Source organism: Agelaius tricolor, unplaced genomic scaffold, assembly GCF_023055355.1.
Source record: "Agelaius tricolor isolate 1412-34295 unplaced genomic scaffold, bAgeTri1.0.p SCAF_7, whole genome shotgun sequence".
NCBI lineage: Eukaryota > Metazoa > Chordata > Aves > Passeriformes > Icteridae > Agelaius > Agelaius tricolor.
This window is the reverse complement of record NW_027269267.1, coordinates 16,503,092-16,520,464: the sequence shown is the minus strand read 5'-3', so window position 1 is coordinate 16,520,464 and position 17,373 is coordinate 16,503,092. Positions and strand designations below refer to the sequence as shown.

General features: G+C 37.0%; 1 protein-coding gene across 5 annotated transcripts in view; it reads left to right on the top strand.

Annotated features, from left to right (window-relative positions):
• The window catches only part of CDKL5 (cyclin dependent kinase like 5), a 131,413-nt gene that overhangs the window by 47,958 nt on the left and 66,082 nt on the right, over positions 1 to 17,373 (top strand). For 4 of the 5 annotated variants that reach the window (XM_071430445.1, XM_071430442.1, XM_071430444.1 and 1 more), the window contains exons 2-3: positions 500 to 730; positions 1,267 to 1,301. The exons of the other annotated variant lie outside the window; for it this stretch is intronic. In XM_071430445.1, the coding sequence (XP_071286546.1) occupies positions 667 to 730; positions 1,267 to 1,301 (99 nt within the window). In that variant the 5' untranslated portion in view covers positions 500 to 666. The remainder of the gene's footprint in view (positions 1 to 499; positions 731 to 1,266; positions 1,302 to 17,373) is intronic. 5 annotated transcript variants of the gene reach the window in all.

Here is a 17,373-nt window from a genome sequence, read left to right as displayed (position 1 = left end):
TCATTTTTTTCTTAATAATCACAGAAAATAGTAGTAGAAAGCTATTTTCTCCTGTAGAGTGTTCTTTCTCCCATTTCCTTTTTATCATTACAGTGGACAAATGAGAAAATAACTAAACAAAATTTGTTTCTGTACCTAGCTAACATACACCAAGCAGACCATAAATAATTACAAGCTTATTTTTGCTTACTGAGGTAGTTCCTGACAACATTTTTGTTTGCCTCGGTTCTGTAGAAAATTACTTTATGCCAGTTAGTTATTATTGTAATAGACATCCTGTGTATGGGATTACAAGGCCAGCTGCTGTGTCAGATGCATGGTGTCAATGGATTCTGTCCATTATAGCTGCTGCTAAGCTCTCCTGATCATCAAATGTAGAAGTAAATTAATTCTCTGTTAAAATTGTTAGACTATATTGGTGTAATGTCTGTGTACCATTGCTTTCTCATACTGAAATAAATCAAAGTACTAATTATGTTATTTTCTGTTCTTTCCCCAGGAAGCTATTGATTGCCTAGAAATTAAAAGGGGGTGTGAGAAGTCTGATTGATCAAGGTGGAAGTTTTTTTTCCCAAGAGCCTTTTCAGAACTGCCTTTTGCAAAATCTTCAGAGGGTCCCATTTGTGCCATGTTTTGTGGCTCTCACCGTAAGAGGAATTTGTCTTGATGAAGATTCCTAACATTGGTAATGTGATGAATAAATTTGAGATCCTTGGGGTTGTAGGTGAAGGTAAGTAGTATCTTAATAGAAGGTTAATTAGAATTTTGTAGATTTGACTTAGATGATAATAAGTTACCAACTGCAAGATTTTTCTTGTATGTGTTAATTTAGGTTTATTACATAGCTTCTGCTAATTTCCTTGTCAGATGGATGAAGGAGTTTGGAAGCTGAAAGGAAGGGAAGAGAAACAGAACAGTTTTGTGGGGGCTTGGGGTTTTTTGTGGTTTTGGGTTTTTTTCCTTTTAAAAGTTTAATGTATTGATTTGTCATTAGTGGTACTAGAGAGATGCAAGTTATCAAACTTACCTACAAGCATATTTTTTAAAAAATAATTTCAGTGTTTTAAAATCCATTTACTTTTGAGCAATTTTTATGGAATTGTTTCAGTGTACAGAGATTTAGTACCTATGTATGTAAGTTCTGGATAATAATACTGGGAACAATGTTACTTCTGTAGTTAGGGGGTTGCTGAACACTGTTTTATCTTGCCACTTTAAATTTTTTCCTGCTTTGAGATGACTTATCTCTCATCTTCTCTGTTTCAGGAGCCTATGGCGTTGTACTTAAATGCAGACACAAGGTAAGTGAATTACTTTCAGGTCAGAGGGAAATGTTGGTGTTTGAGTGAAGCAGTGACTTTTGATGAGAGCTAACATGTTAATATGTATGAGACATGGCATCTCGGGTCGACTTTCCCTTGCAGAAAGTTACTTAAAGCAATATTAATTGCAAGTTTCAGGGGAAATAGCTATATCTAGTACCAGATCTCAATTTTTTGTGTTTAATATTTCTCTGAAATATTACTAATATTTAATTAATTTCAACTTAGAGAGTTTTAAAGAAAATATATCAAAATATTTTGGAGCACAGTTTATGCTCAAGCAGTCTTAATTAGAATGCCAAACTATTTGCCAGATACTGCTGTAGAAGGACTTGGCTGTCTTGGAAGGGGCAGGGGAGACAAAGGGGACTCCATGATTGATTTTGACATCTGTAGGATAATCAAATAGCAGTGAAAAAGTGTCGCTGTCGAGGCGGTCACGACATAAAGCAGAGACTACAAGCAGTCTCAGTTGGCAACACTTTATTATTGAATATGGCTGATTTTTATACACTTTTTAGTTGTTTATCTTTCTTCTATCTTTACTATTGGCTACAATAGATCAACATAATATTATTGGTGAAAAAGTTATGGTGACTTAATTAACTTTTTAAAAATGTTTCATCTAGCTGCAAAGTTCTTCTATCCCTCTTCTCTCGGTCTCCTTGGTTACAGCCTTGGAGAGAGCTCCTTATCAGTTTCTTCTTACTTCTCAGCTTCTTCTCGCTCCTTTAGCTAACAGGCCCGCTGTTAGCCCCTTCTACAAAAAAGCAGTGACTTTTTTGGTTGTTGATTTTAATTTGGAAAAGGAAGAAGTTAAGAAGGAAAGAAAAACAACTGTTTGATACAAAAATGAAGTCTGGCAACCTGTCTACACTGTTTTAACTAGTGTGTAAGTTGGATGCATCTGAACTTGCTGCTCATCAACACAGAGCTGACACAAACTACTTTGCTGTCTTTGAAGCTGCAGTGTTCAAGGCTTCATTTAACAAAATAACTTCTCTGAAGCAAAACATTTCAGAATCACAGAATCATAGTGATCCAGGAATATATACAAGTCTTTTTATGTAGTTCATACCTTTTTTTCTAGAAAAAGTTAGGACTGTGCAGAGGGTTTATGTTCCTGTGGTGGCTTTTAGGGTGTACACAGAAGGGCTTTTGCACACAGTGTATGGTTCTATCTGGTGTGTCTTACACTGTTGTACTAACTAAAAAATGGAAAAAAAATGGAACTTAAGATACTCTCCAGCTGAAGCCTTGTTGGGCTTGGGGATGTATAACAGTCAAAAGAATGACTTAGGTAAGATGGATCTTTTTAGATATTTATGGTATGAAAATTCAGGGTGAGTAGTTTGAGAACACCGGGGTAGTGATGATGGAGTTTTTACGAGGCATCTCTGTTCTTTGTGGAAAGTAACCTCACCCAGACTCAATAAGTTTCTCAGATTTCCTGCATTGCTGAGTGAAATTTAAGCTGTGCATGTCTATTCACGCTCATGCAGAAGAGTTCAGTACTCCAGAAGTATGGTGTATTGGCAGGGTAAGCTGTTGTCCAGGTTCCTATGAGAATACCTTGCAGCACACCAGATATCTAGAAAGGAAAGTCTTTCCTTTAGCTCAGGGAACTGTTCCAACAGCCTGTGTAAGACTGCTGCCTTCCTTGTGAGCATCTAATTTTCTAGTAGTCACACCATTTTGTTCTACAGCTTTGTCTTGATGGAAACAGCTGTGCTAAATGTTTAAACCCAAGTGGTATTGCTTTAAGCTTCTAGCAGGTGGGTTTACTATGACCTAGGGTTTCCAGTTTTTGGAGATCAAAAGAAAAAGGTGAGGCATGTTGCTGTTTTCATCTGACTGATTTATGATTCTCACTTAAAACAAGCTGCACTGAGCTTCTGAGAGCACATGAGTTTAGAAGCTGTTTTACCAAAAAAAGAGTAACTGTGTAAAAGTTAAATGTTGGCCATTCCTACTTGGATGGGAATACAAAGGTGAAATACACTTTCATACAGTCTTAACAGACTTACCTGGAAATGCAAGGATGTATGGTTTGGGGGTTTTTGTTGTGTTTTTGGGGGTTTTGGTGTTTTGTGGTGATTTTTTTTGTTGTTGTTTTTGTTTTGTTTTGTTTTTGGTGGGTTTTTTGTTTGTTTTGCTTTGTTTGGTTTTTTGTTGTTGTTGTTGTATTTGCTTTTTGGGTTTTTTTTTAATTTTTTACTGTTTGGCTGCTGGTGGACATACTTTTGAATATAGAAGTATTTATAGTAATGTTTATAAATAGTGGTAATTTGCCAGGATCAAATTCCCACCTATTTTAAGTCAATATATCTCCAGTGTATTGTTGAGAGGGTAAATTTTCTGTGAAATGAGGAGCCAGCCCTTAATTGCAGCAATTTTCCAACATATAATCCACTAGTGCTTCACTAAATATATAGCTTTTTACCTCAGTGCATTTCAGTGGCATATGTATATAGATTTAAGTAGGAGAGAATGGCATCAGGAACAAATACCTTGTCATTATTAGATGTGTTTTTCCTTTGGTAAACGAACATTACCAGAAAAGCTAAACTAGGTCCTCTAGAATGACTGTATTTACATTATTACACAGACTGTTTTTATCCCAAATCCTTCATTGCTAATTGTGGTTTGTGCATAAAGATTACTTGTTTATCTGAGGGGTTTTTTCTGATGCTAAGCTAATGCAAGTAATGTTGAAAAAAAGCAGAGATGATGCTCTGAAAAGCTTTTTCCTATTTTTTCATTTAGTCAGAGGATGTTTCCTGAGGAAATACACTGAAGTGCCTTGTGTTTAAAAATACTGGAAATACATTTGATAGTTACAAACTATTTTAAAAGGCTGTCTTGGCTTGTTTGTATTTGGCTGTTTTCTGGAAAGAGAAGCCACTTGAACACTTCAGTAGTGTCAGAGATCATGGCTGAGGAAAAGAATCTTTGCTAATGTTTAGGACTTGTCAAATGCTTGCCCTTTAAATAAAACTAATATTCCTTTTACTTTACAAAGTGGTCTTCCTGCTTCATGCAGAGTTGTTGGGCAGTAGTATGATAGGAAGGTGCTGTGGTACAGCCATAGGTCTCCAGAGATGGGCACATGGAGAAAGAAGCCTAGAGAAAAAATTAAGCCAAAAGCCAGTGTTGAAAAGGAAATGTTGCACTGTGAGATAATAAATTGTGTTTATAGGAGGAACACTGGCAATTGCAGCTGCAAGTAGAGTTTATAGAAATGAGGTAAATCCTTAGATGCCTGAGGGAAGTGGAGAAGATGATGATGATGCTGGAGCAGGGGTTGTTTCTCAGGATGAGGCAGAGCTCACCACAAGCCTGGCTGGAGAGGAAGGCAGGTTCATCTAAGCAGGCAGTCAGACCATGAGAGGCACTTGGACAAGGCTCTCAGGCAAATGCTCTGATTCTTGGGGTGTCATGTGCAGGGCCAGGAGCTGGACTTTGGTGATTATTGTGAGTCCCTTCCAACTCAGGACTTTCTCTGATTCTATGCCTATACACATATATTTGTATGTATAAATTGATGGTGGTTTTTTAGGTTAGCCAGGTGTGCAGGAAGGTGTGTGGTGATGCAGTTTCTCTAAAAGCATAGTTGAAATGGATGAAATCTCCTTGACTTCTCCTTCTCTTGCAGTGTGCTGTGTGTTACCAAAGGTCTGGAGCCTGAGGGTAAACAGTTTAATGATTTGGAAGTTTGGTGCCAGTTGTTCTTATAAGTCCAACATCTCCTGCCGAATGAGTTGGGTTTTTTGTCTTTTATTTTAGGAATGTGTCTGGTTTTGGTGGTTCTTAATAGCATGAGGCATTTTTAGACCTTTTTCTTTGAGATAAACACCACTCAGTAACCATATTAAAAAGAAACAAAAAGAAATGTTAGTTAGAATTATTTGGCACTTCAGTGCATTGAAGAATAATGAAGAATAACCTCTGGAATAGGTTTAATACTTTGAGACAATGTCTTCTTAGCCTAATATTTAATTTTGCCTTATTTGAGCCTTTTGTAATACTCTTGCATTGTGTTCTGGTAAGTTGTTTGTCTGCCTCAGAATACATTAAAGAAATATTTGCTGATCCCTTGAAGAAAGGCACAGTTTACTCATTAGAAAATAAAGTGAATATGCATATGTAGCAGAATCATTACATTTCTTTTGAGTATCTCAGCCTCTTTCATGTATTTTATTACTAGAATCCCTATGGACCAGCAGGGTCATGGTTTTCTTAGTTTTCCCTTTGAAAACATTTTTTTTTAATGTTTCTACAGGTAATCCACTTCTTCACACTCCACACTATTTGTTTGTGTTTGAGCAGAGTCAGGAATTCCCCTTTCACCAATGCTGGCCAACTTGAGAAAATTTTCCCATGGCCATCACTGTGCTTAGAGGAGGTAATTCTTGGAGAACAACCACCTCTCATAGGCTCCTTTGCTCTTCAGGGCTGTCTCCAAGCAGATCCTAGAACAAGGTGAAATCTGGTCTTTTGAAAGTCCAGGGTTGTATTTCTATTGTGTCTCTCTCTTAATTATTTCAGAATCTTAAATTCCACTGTCATTGGTGGAGATGCTGGTCTGCTGTAATACCCATAAGAAAGGAGCACAGGCTCTATAAATTGTAATTTAAAGTGTGTCAGTGAGTATTAACTTCACTATAATAAAGTAAAAATAGAACAGGTGATCTTACATCCCTTCAGATTCTGGGAATCTTCAGTTGAGCAGCATCAAAATGGCCTCTGATCAGAGGGCAGCAGTCTGTGAAGACCAGTCTGTAAGAAGAGTTTCTTCACTATTTTCATTATTCAAGCTATTGCAGAATTCTTTTAAAAGAAAACTCCTGAGCAATTCTATTGTCAAACAGAAAGATGTACTCAGGAGAACTTCTGGCTACATCCCTGGATAAAGGCAAGGCCACGCAGGGTATGTAGCTCAGATGGTGGGTGGGAGCTGCTTGCAGGCTCCTCTGCTACAGTGACCTGGCTGAGTTTGTCCTGCAGTCCAGGCAGCTGAGCCTGAGCCAGCTCAGCTGAGCTCTGATGTGCATCACTAATTCCTCCTTGTACAGTGGTCTTTGTCAGGGTGCACACACAGTGTGATAACCCTGAGGTTATCATCAGCCTTCATGTTCCTGTTGGTTCATTGATCAGTGTCAAGCAATTGCCTTCTCTGTTTTCCAAAAATCTGATTGTCTCCATCATGCTGTATTACCCTAGCAGCAAATGTTGGAATACTCTAAGTCCTCTGTGAAAACTGGACCTTATTGTAAGGCTTCCCTTAAAAAGGCTTTATCTATTTTGCTCTCTTCATAAGGTGCTTTGAAGCAGGTGTTCCCCCTAATGTAGCCTGTGTTGTTCTGTCTTCCAACCCTTGTGCAAGAGCTTTTGACTTTTGTCTTAGCTATTCGAAAGCAAATGTACATGTATTCAAGTCCCCTTCTCATCTGCAAGGACATCCTTGCCTTTGTAGGATATTTAATAGAAGATGGGCTGTGTCTGTTGTGGCAGAGCTCTGGTCACAAATGCTATTCCACTACATTTTCTGTACCCCTAAAGAGTGGTGCCATCATCTAGGATGACAGGTAGTTCAGATAATGCATGTTTGTGCACTGATTCCTAGTTCCTCCTGGTCTTTCCTGGTGCGTATACGTAAAATTTCTGAGTGATCTGGTCATGCTGCTTTAATAGAGCAAATGAGAACATTTGGGTTTTGTCTAATATTGTCATAAAAGCAGAGTTCTGAATTTTCCTGGTGGATGTTAGAATCCCTTTTCCAGCTCTTGTGTCTGCTGATGTTATTAATACCTTCACACTTCAAATCTGCTAACCATTTTTATGTTGTTGAGTTCCCCTTCAGTGTTAAAAGGTAAGTGTACTTGTTTGTCAAAGTTGTAGGTTTTTTCAGTGTGTTGTATTTTTTCATGTATTTCTTTAGATTTGGCTCTCAAGGTTCCTCAGCTCCCCAGCATGTGTTAAGTCAAGTACTTGGACTGAAGAATACAGTCATTGCAGTTTAACTTTTATGGTATAATGTTTTGTACTGAAATGGGTACAGCTCTTTTTTATCTTACTTTGGATGTGACTGATTTGACAGTAGTTCCTGTTTGGTTGATTGAGAGATTAAATGATGAGTAAATGAAAAATCTGAGTTCTCAAAATGAGACCAGATTGCTGCCTGTGTTTTTCCCCTCATCCTCAAGTTTTATGCTTATTTTTTTGTATGTAACTAAAAGCAATATGCTAATTTTCTCAATTAATCAAATTTGGTTTGTCTTTGTGGCAAGATTTTTGGTTTTAATTGTTGCCAGGGTAAAATCTGTGTGCAGCATACTGTTTTCTTTCAGTAATGGCAGCTTACCTATGGAAGATTATTCCATTAATGTTTGGGCTAAAACATCATATCGCTGGTGGTTTTTTGTGCCAAAACTTGTGTGAAACACATACAATGAATATGAGACTTTCTGGACCTTCTGGATAAATAGAGGTTGCCAGTAGTAAATGTTTGCAGTAGTCAGAGTTGAGATCTGTCCTAAGTATTATGTAAGGAAAACAGAGCTATTAGGCAAGTGATAGTACTGAGAGTCATAGTAACTCTTTAATGACCACTTGCTTCAGCATCACTATGTGACAGTGAATTACCTTTTGAATTCCTTACAGAATTCTGGTGTGAAATGTTAGATGTAGAGTATTTTTGGTGGACTTCTAAACTCTACTTCTATGGCATTTCCTTGAGTGCAGCAGTGAGAGGCAAGCTTGATTAGTGCTGATTCACTTCAGGCATTGCTTCCTAAACATGTAGGAGACATACAATGAACATCTGTAACTGCTTCCTATGCAGGGAAGATGGGAATATGCTATTGGCAGTTTATATAGCTTTCATTTTTCATTGATGCATTGTGACATTTGTCTTTGCCTGAACCTCTTCCAAAGTACTCTCAGTCCCCTGTGGCAGGGGGAAACAGACAATTAGATAGTATTATATCAATGTGGTTTTAAATAGGATTGATGTCAATAAAGTGCTGATTTACATTCAAGGAAGTGGAAGATTCATGTGTGTACTGTTAGTGCTCCAAAGATCAGATAGTTATACAGAATGGAACATAGAAACTGAACTTATTGAGTTCCCACAGCTTGAGCAGACCACTACTAATTCAATCTCCCCTCTCACTCCCAAGGTGGGCTATAACATTCTCTTTATCACAATAGTGCTGCCTTTTATTTCTTTTCCTTAAAATCTTATTCCCAAGTCTCTATCATTCTTCAATTATTTTTAAAGAGTTTTTTCATAATACATTTCTTAATAAAAACCATTAAAGCACTAATTTTGAGGAAACTATCAGATTCTAAAATGACTTATCCACACTACTGAAAACAAAAATAGATCTTTGGTGTTGTGCTAATTTTCCCAAAGTCTCATTCCTGGGACTAACTGAAGTAAGCATTTGGGTTCACACTTGCAAGGCTATGTAGGATGAGGGGATGAAGTAAGATAGTTCTAGATAATTTTTTCATTTATTTTATTCTTTTCTGTCTGTTGCTTCTGCTATATGTTGCTAAGATATGCTCTGTTTCAGAGTTTTATTTAATTTGATCATATATAAACCCTTGCTATCTTTATCAGTCACATACAATGATTTCTTTAAGAGGGCCTGGCCAGGGTTCAACAAAGTGGGCCTGAATGCATTTTTAAGTGCATTAAATTACCAGAGGGAATGGTAAGGGAGGTTTAGGTTGGATATCAGAAAAAAGTTCCTCACCCAGAGGTTGGAACAGGCTCCCCAGGGAGGTGATCACAGCATTAAGCCTGACAGAGTTCCACAGGTATTTGGACAATACTCTCAGGAACATGGTGTGATTCCTGGGGTGTCCTGTGCATGGCCAGGAGTTGGACTCCAGGATCCTTGTGGGTCATTTCTAGCTAAGGATATTCAATGATTTTGTGAAATTTAATGTTTTTTATTAATAACATCAGTCACTTTGTAGCCATATCAATGGAATGATGCTGCTTTGATGTCTACAGTTGTGCTGTGTTGTTTCCCTTTCAGTCTTTTCTGACAATCCAGACTGGTGTTTGAAAGTTCCCTTGTAGGATACTCCATTCCCTTACCTCCTCCTTTGTGCTTGTCATGTTATGAACCCTGGATGGTATTCACTACTATAAATTCACATTCCATCCCTCCTTTGCTCCCCATGACTAGTATCTAGAAATGGAAGGTGCAGGGCAAAGATAAGAGACAGAGCTTTCAGAGGGGAGAAATTAATTTGCTATGGAAGGGGATACTAAATTTTTTTTTTCTTTTCAGATGTGTTCAGTTTAAAGTACAGTGTGAGGGTGTTTGCTCTCAGTACCACAAATTAGGATGGCTTAGGTTGGCTTGTCCATTATAACATTTCATGCAGTACAAAGCTGGGGTGCAGAGATACCTGATGCTGCAGAAGAACTTCAAAACAAGGGTAAGGGAGGCAAACAGGGAATCACCCTTGTACTTTAGTAATGGAGGTAGGTGAAAGAAGCATAGAAGCCTGAGTTAAAAATAGCAAGAGTGATTCATCTTGCTTTGGAAGGATATATAAAATGTATTACTGGTGGTTTTCAATTTAAATTAAGTCAAAGACAAGCAATTTGTTGCAGTCACACTATCAGTATTTTAATCAGACAGTTTCTTCCAGTTGGTCACACTAAGGGCTCTGAATAAACCGGACATATTTTGCCCTTCTTCCTTTGTTTCTTAAACTATATGTATTTCTGATACTATTTTACATAATCTTTTATATGAATTATTGCTGTGGCTACTGGTGTTGCTAAGTGAAAGGTTACTGCTTATGCCACAAGTAAGAACTTTGCTTGGAAGATTGCCAGTCAATAAACAAGCCCCCTAGTAGTTGCTGCAAAATCCATCTGCAAAGGGATTATATATCATTACACTTGTAATAATAGAGGAATCATATTCAGACCTGCAGCAGTGTGTTCTGTGGCTGCCCTTAATGGCTCTTAATTGCAAACAGCTTGTAGAGCTGTATCTCATTTCAAGGCCCTTGTAAGTGAAAACTTGCTTTTAAGTGTGCATGTGATGAGCACCCAAAGCAAGGCTATCCATACAAATAATTTTTTTCTTGCAATAAGTTGAAAATTTTATGCTGATAATTGAAGTTTAGGAACACGAATACAGTATTTCTTAGAAGCAGTAGCAGAAGAAATTTAAATGGATGAGTTTTAGAGACCTTATGTAGGGTTTTGGATCATTAGGAAAGTAGCGGTGCAAGCGAGGGAATTTATAGTTAATGCACATTATTATATGGGAGAGGGAACAGCATATGGCTAATTATAGGACTACATCTGTAGTAGTATGAACTTGGTTGAATATTGGATTACAATCTGGTCTTGTCATCAAATTGCAAATTACTGTGTAGCATAATTGATGCAAACAAAATGGTATTTCTAAATTTTAGGCTAATTGTTTTCCTGTGAGGGATTCTTGTGGAGTTTTTAAACTTTTCTAAGACATATGAGCAGCTCTAAGAGCACTAGGTTAATAATTGATTTCTGGACACACTGTATTTAAACAAAGGCCACTAGGAGCATAACTCAGTGTTTCAGAAGATCATTCATGTGGATTATTAAATGTACCATGGTAAAAACGGGTCTGGATATTTGTCTGGCTTTCAAAATTATTTGTATCAACCAAGTTGATCTAAAATTTAAATACACTAAGGTGTCTTGAATATGCCATTCACATTACCTTATTTTCCTAATTTTTTTTTTGTGAATTTAAAGTCCTTTTTTCTAAAACTCAGAAGTCCTGAAAAATTATTTTTGACACTGTAGGTAAAACATTCACAATAACAGAGAAAACTTTCCTATAATCTCCTTTTTTTCTGAGAACTGTAGGCTCTTCTTGGCACTGCGTTTTTTTATCAGTAAAGATTACAGTGTGTTTTTAAATAAGTTGTCTCTCTGAATGTCCTGGTTAAAGCAATTTATATTTCCTTGATTACTCACTTCTGTGTAATTCCTAACTCATGGAATACCCTCCTAAAATATATATATATATATATATATATATATATATATATATATATATATATATATATATATATATATATAAAACCCTTTTTATTATTTTTGAATAAAAATTGTTGGATTTTTTTAACTTCTTTTCAAGTATAGTGGTATTTACTTCTCATTCAAAGCCTGGATAACAATAAATGGGGAAAAAGGAAAGTGGTTTCCTTTTATACCATTACAGCTGTTAAAATTTGTACTTGTAAGTTCTTGTGCAGAGGACCTAATAATTTTATTTTTAATGTGTGGTTTGATCATAGCTAAAAGCCTAAGTAAAGGACTAGACAAACCTCACATCAGAGTGTGGTGATCAAGAAATTCTGGATAAAGTGGGAAGGCAGGCTGAGCTCTTGAAGAGGGACCACTTTTGCTAAGACTGCTTTCTGCTCTTTTTTGCACCAACAGCAGTTGTTAAATGTTTGCAGAGAACTGGAGTCATTCTTTATGAGATCTGTGCCTTATACACATATTGCAATTCTGAAACTCTTCAAAAGACATACTTCTTTTTGCTGTGTGTAGCTGCACCTGCACCTGGACAATAAAGCTCAATGAATCTGCTGCTTGCTTTTTTTTCAAGAATAGTCCAATTGCATGCTAGCTTTTCATTTTCTAAAGTATATCTATTTATGCTTTTCTTATTTAAGATAAAAACTAAAACATTGTCTGGATTTATAAACTATTAGCATTTTTATTGTCCCTGATTAATTTTTGTTTACATTGCTAAATTAGATCAATCTTTATGCAAGTCCCTTTTAAGCCCTAACACCGTAGAACATAATGGCTTTACTTTGCTCATTATGAGAAATCACACACTTTATGCAATTTTATTTTCACTTTTTCAGACGTGTAGAAAAGTGAGGATTTGTTTCTGAACAGAACAGGTAACTCTTTTTTGGAAACAGATACTAGCATTGCTCTCCAACTTATAGTTGCTTGCACCTTAAAAGCTTTGATAAGGCATCTTCTGTTTCTTCCTCAAGACTAATTTCTGTACAGTACTGGGTGTACAAAGATAGGTGTAATGAAGTTCAGTGTCAGTCTTGCATAAAGGGAATGTTTGCAGATCTTCAAGTGAAATGCTTGTACTCATGGATGCCCATTTCTTCATGGTTTCATTCACTTGTACCATCGTACCCACACACTTAGTAGTATAAAGGGACGTGTGTGTGCTCGAGAGAGGTGTCTGATTTGGGTAGTATCTCCAGCATGCAGGATGGAGGACAAGGGTAAGGAGCTCTCATGTCCCCACTTTATCTCTGAAGTTCCTCTGGGTGGTGATGACAAACAAGTTCTTACATCTTTTGTGTATATATAATGTTTAGATGTTGTCTATTGTTATGGGATAGTCCTTAGCTTCAATCTTGCTTTCTTCACCTTCCATGGGTCTGTTTTCTGCTTTTTCTTGTTTGGAGTTTGTCTTTGAAAAGTATGTTCATAATCCTTGATGGGCTAACAGAAAATGGGCTCATGTATTATAAGCTGCGACCTTGTGGCCATCCTCCTGTTGGGGGATGCATGGTCTGCTTGTGAATCAGCTGTGCTGCAACCTTCTGGGCCTGGCATAATGTTTTACTCAATTTTACTTTTGAAGCACCGTCCCATGAACAATATTCTTGATTATCAACAGTGTTTTTTCTTGAAACCCTGCGCAGTTTGTTCTCATGCTCGTGCATGCTTGTGTATGCACTCAGTTCTTCCTCCAATATCCTATTCATACCTTGATCTATTACACACTCCTGCAGCAGAAACAAGATGTCTCTATGTCTCTGAAAGGGTGGTTGTTCTTTTTTTCAGTTTTTGGCATAGAAGTGTGCTGCCTTATTAAACAGCTCTCCTAATCTTTCAGTCAAGAAAGAATCCTTGCAACACTGAGAACTCCTTCCCAATTGCATATTATGAAGTATATTTTTCATACAGTTCTAAGAACAGAAGATTACCACAGATTCCAGTGTGCTGAAAATTGTTTGCAATACAGTTTTCTTAGACTTAACTTTGGCTGAACAGGATTATCATCATTATTGATTTTCCTTTAAGTTATAGATGGGCTTTTAAAGAAATGTGGTTTTGAGGTAGACAGAGATAGGTGATATTTTTAAGTGTGATAATGCACTGAGATGTGGAAAGATGAAATTCTGCAGGACTTAAAAAACTTTACTGGTTCCACCTACCTCTTCTTTTGACAATATGCATCTTGACCAGGAGGCAAGCTATCTTCTTGAAATCAATTAACATTTCCAACAGAGATAGAGTAATGCCATGTTTATGCACAGAAATATGTTGCAGGCAATGCCATCTGCAGAGCAGAGCTGACTAGCTGCTGCTTCTACAGGATCAAGTTTTCTGTGACTGTTTGTGTGAAAAACTCATCCAAGTGGTGCCTACCATTTTTTCTCCCTCAAAGCATCAGCTAGTGAGGAATGGTGTTAAGAAACATGCAGGATAGTATCTGATGGACTTGCACCCTGGGCTCTGAACCTGTTCTAATTTTGTCAGTCCTTTCTGCTTCCACTGTTGTGTTCCACTGCTTACTGTTCCTACTTCCTGCTAGAAATGTTGTTGCAGTGCTAAGGAATTATGTGGGGAGCAAAAGAGAATCAGTAGGAGCTTCCCCATTGTCTTTTAGAAAGGCTAAACCTAAGCCAAACAACATCCATCCCATGGGCTCTAACAGGTTTAGAAAAAATTAAAAGTGAGGGAGTGGCATTTCTCCTCAGAAATTCTGGGGTGTAGTGCCCCCTTCATCCATATTCCTCAGATAACATAAAAGAGAATGCAGAGTAGATGTCTAGATGATGGCAAGGCCAGAGAAGCAAGTCAAAGGTGATCAGCCTGTCTATAATATTCTTGGTTTCTGCTTAGTAGGGTTCTCAATGAAATGGATAATGTTTCATATGTATTGTTGTGGATGAGCTTCTGTTCCTTTACCCGCATCCTTCCCATTACACGTGCACACGTACAGAGCTGTGCACAGGTGTGCACACACATACACACACATATTTGTTTAATTAATACACACATATTTTTTTAATTAATGAGTTACAGCAGAGTGGTCTCTTCTGGTCAGTTTTAGAAAATGCTACTAGCCTGTTCCTTCTGTAACTTCTGCAAAGGTTTTTGGATGTACTGGTTAGCACACTGTTGCAAGTTTCATTTTTATGGATGTAAGGAGAACTGAACACTTGTGTCTCAGTATAAAATATGAATGGCAATAAATCTCTTCTTTTATCAAAGTATATAGCAGGCATGTACAAGGCTTTAACAAAAATATGAATAAAAATTTCACAGCCCAAGTCTTGTGATTATATTTTCTCAGCTTTCACTTGTCTCTTCATCTGAAGATTGTGTTTCAGGAACTTTCTGAAAATTTATCTTTATTGCTAAAGTGTCTTGTGTTTTTTCCAAAATATGTTTGTGTGAACAAAGACAATCTTTTAGCACTTCTGAGCTATTAAAAGAAAAATGGAAATGAAAGCTCTGTTTAGTTTTATAGCTCTGTATCTACAGTAAACAATAAGACCTAGAATTTTTCAGTGGAAGAACATGCCCTTCCTGAACAGATCTGGCTAGGAATCAAATTATGAGGGCATAGTTTATTCTTGCAAAGAACAAATATGTGGAAAGACAAAAGTAAAGGAATAATTAGGTATAGGGATCTCTTATCTATGGATTTGTTTGAGGTTTTTATCTGGATTTTTAGACTGGGATAGGTTAACAATTAATGTTCTTCAAGGCCACCTTTTCATTTTTTGAAGAGGTGGTGGTAATTGACTATTCAAACAGTACTACCTAAATGAAACCTGTGTGATGAGACTAATTCTTTTTTCTTTTCCATGAAGATTTCAACTGCATTTGAAGTAATCAATTTACTCATTTGCTAACTTTTTTATTTATTGCTACATATCCAGAGCTATTGCTATATAATCTTATACTGCAATGTTGTATTTTTAAAAAAAAGAAGAAATCACACCCAGAATCATGTTATGATGAAACCAAGTCAGATTTAGCACATTCAAGCACAAATGCTAGTCAACAAACTGCTGTTAGAACTATTGTTTACTCTCTGTACCACCAGAAGGCTTGCTACTATATCAGTTTACAAAGGACAGAAGGCACCCTTCCTCTGGGGAAGCTTTGTTTTCCATATCTGCATGTAGTTTAGACCAAGTGCTGCAATGAAGCTCCAAGCTTACTTGCACAGGTTTAGCTTTTGGATTTTTGTCATAATCTTAAATCAAATCTGAAGTAGGAGTCCTGTTACTGAACATTAATGAGAAATTTTGCGAAGTAAAAGGTTCAAAACCTTTACTCTACAAAGAATCATAAAGCTTTTCAAATTGTTACTTTTTCTTTCACCTCTTTTTAAATGAATATGTATAGTGCCTTAGAACTGAGAGAAGTATGGCTCTAGGAGGTCAATATACAACATACATTCTAAATTCAGAATTTTCTTATGAAAACCTCTCAAGTTAAATGTCCTCTCAAGGATCTGATCTAAAGCATTCTTCTGGAAGCTTGTAATGGGGCCTTATTTGCAAGTTATTTAAAGTTTTATTGATCTCAGGTAGTACCTTTAATTATACCAGAAAAGGAAATGCAAAGCTCATAGCAGGGATATTTTTAGCTTCATGAAGATCCTCACCAGTGAACATATACTTTATTCTCTAATATGCAGGTGAAAGAAGAAGGATGAGCTTCAGAAATTCTGGCCTTGCTGCTAGTTATGCCAGATTGCTTTGTGGGATGTGAGAATTGACGCTGCAGTTACGTTGGCAATGGAGATGTTCTTACTTCAGTAGCACAGTTTGGAATACTTTGTGTTTCCAGCATGTTAATTACAAGTACAATCCAATGAACTGTGATGATCTTAATGTAGCAATGCAACTCAAAAAATAATGATCCAGAGAAAGTAATATCCCTGAGGTTACTAGTCTTGATAAGATTTGGAAATGTACCTTAAAAACATGTGCATGTAAGTTTGTGCATGCAAAAATAAAATATACAGACAGAAGGGCTGCAAAGTTAAGTAACTTGGGTGGAATTAATCTCACCCACTGTTTCAGTGCTTAGGTCTTGCATAACCCATCTCCCTCGTTTATATAAGTTGAGAGAGTCCAAAATCTGAAAAGCAGCTCTTACCATCTGGAAATAATTAAAACCAGTAACCTTCTGGCCAGATCTTCTCTCCCTGCCCTGCTTTTACTAACTTTCCTAGCCTTGACAATTCACACAGAGTATCTAACTCTTAGCTGGCTAAAGCTAAATGAGATAGGCTCTACCTTAGGAAATATCTGGCCTTTTATGTAGATTCATTGAGTCTTTTAAAACACAGAATATAATTGTTCTCAGTTTAATTTAGCCTTGGAGGCTGCTGTTTCTATTTTAGGCCTGGAGAAGGGCTTCAGTTTCTTTTGCATACACCAGTATTTCTAATGAAATAATGCTGCCTTTTCCCCTCAAATGCTGCCTTGCTTATATATACTGTGATAAACTTACTTTTTTTTTTTCTCCCCATAATTTTCTAGACTTCTCAAATACAAAATTCATCATGGAACACCATATGGATACCCACGCAGTTGTCACACAGCTGTCAGCTTCTACTATTTGAGATGGCATAGCTAGTAACCTGTTGCCTTCATCCCCCATGCATACCAGAACACTGTGGAATGAGACTCATCTGTGCTTTTAGTGGGTTTGCAGCTATTTCTGAATTCTCACCGTTCCTCTGCTTTCAGTTAAATTGGGTTCCTCTAAAATTTTAATGTTCACAGATTCATTTATTTGTTATGCTGGTTTTAGCACTAACTTCTCAGTCGAGGTGCCTTACCCCAGTTCTCTTTTCCAATCTGTTCTCAGGCTGCATTTGTCTGCCTTCTTTTCTCAGTTTCTTTAGCCCATGTATTCCCTGGCCCTTAGCTCTTCACTCTGCACTTTTTTATCCTCTCTCCCCACACAGTGTTTTCCAGTGTTTGTGATAATAAACTC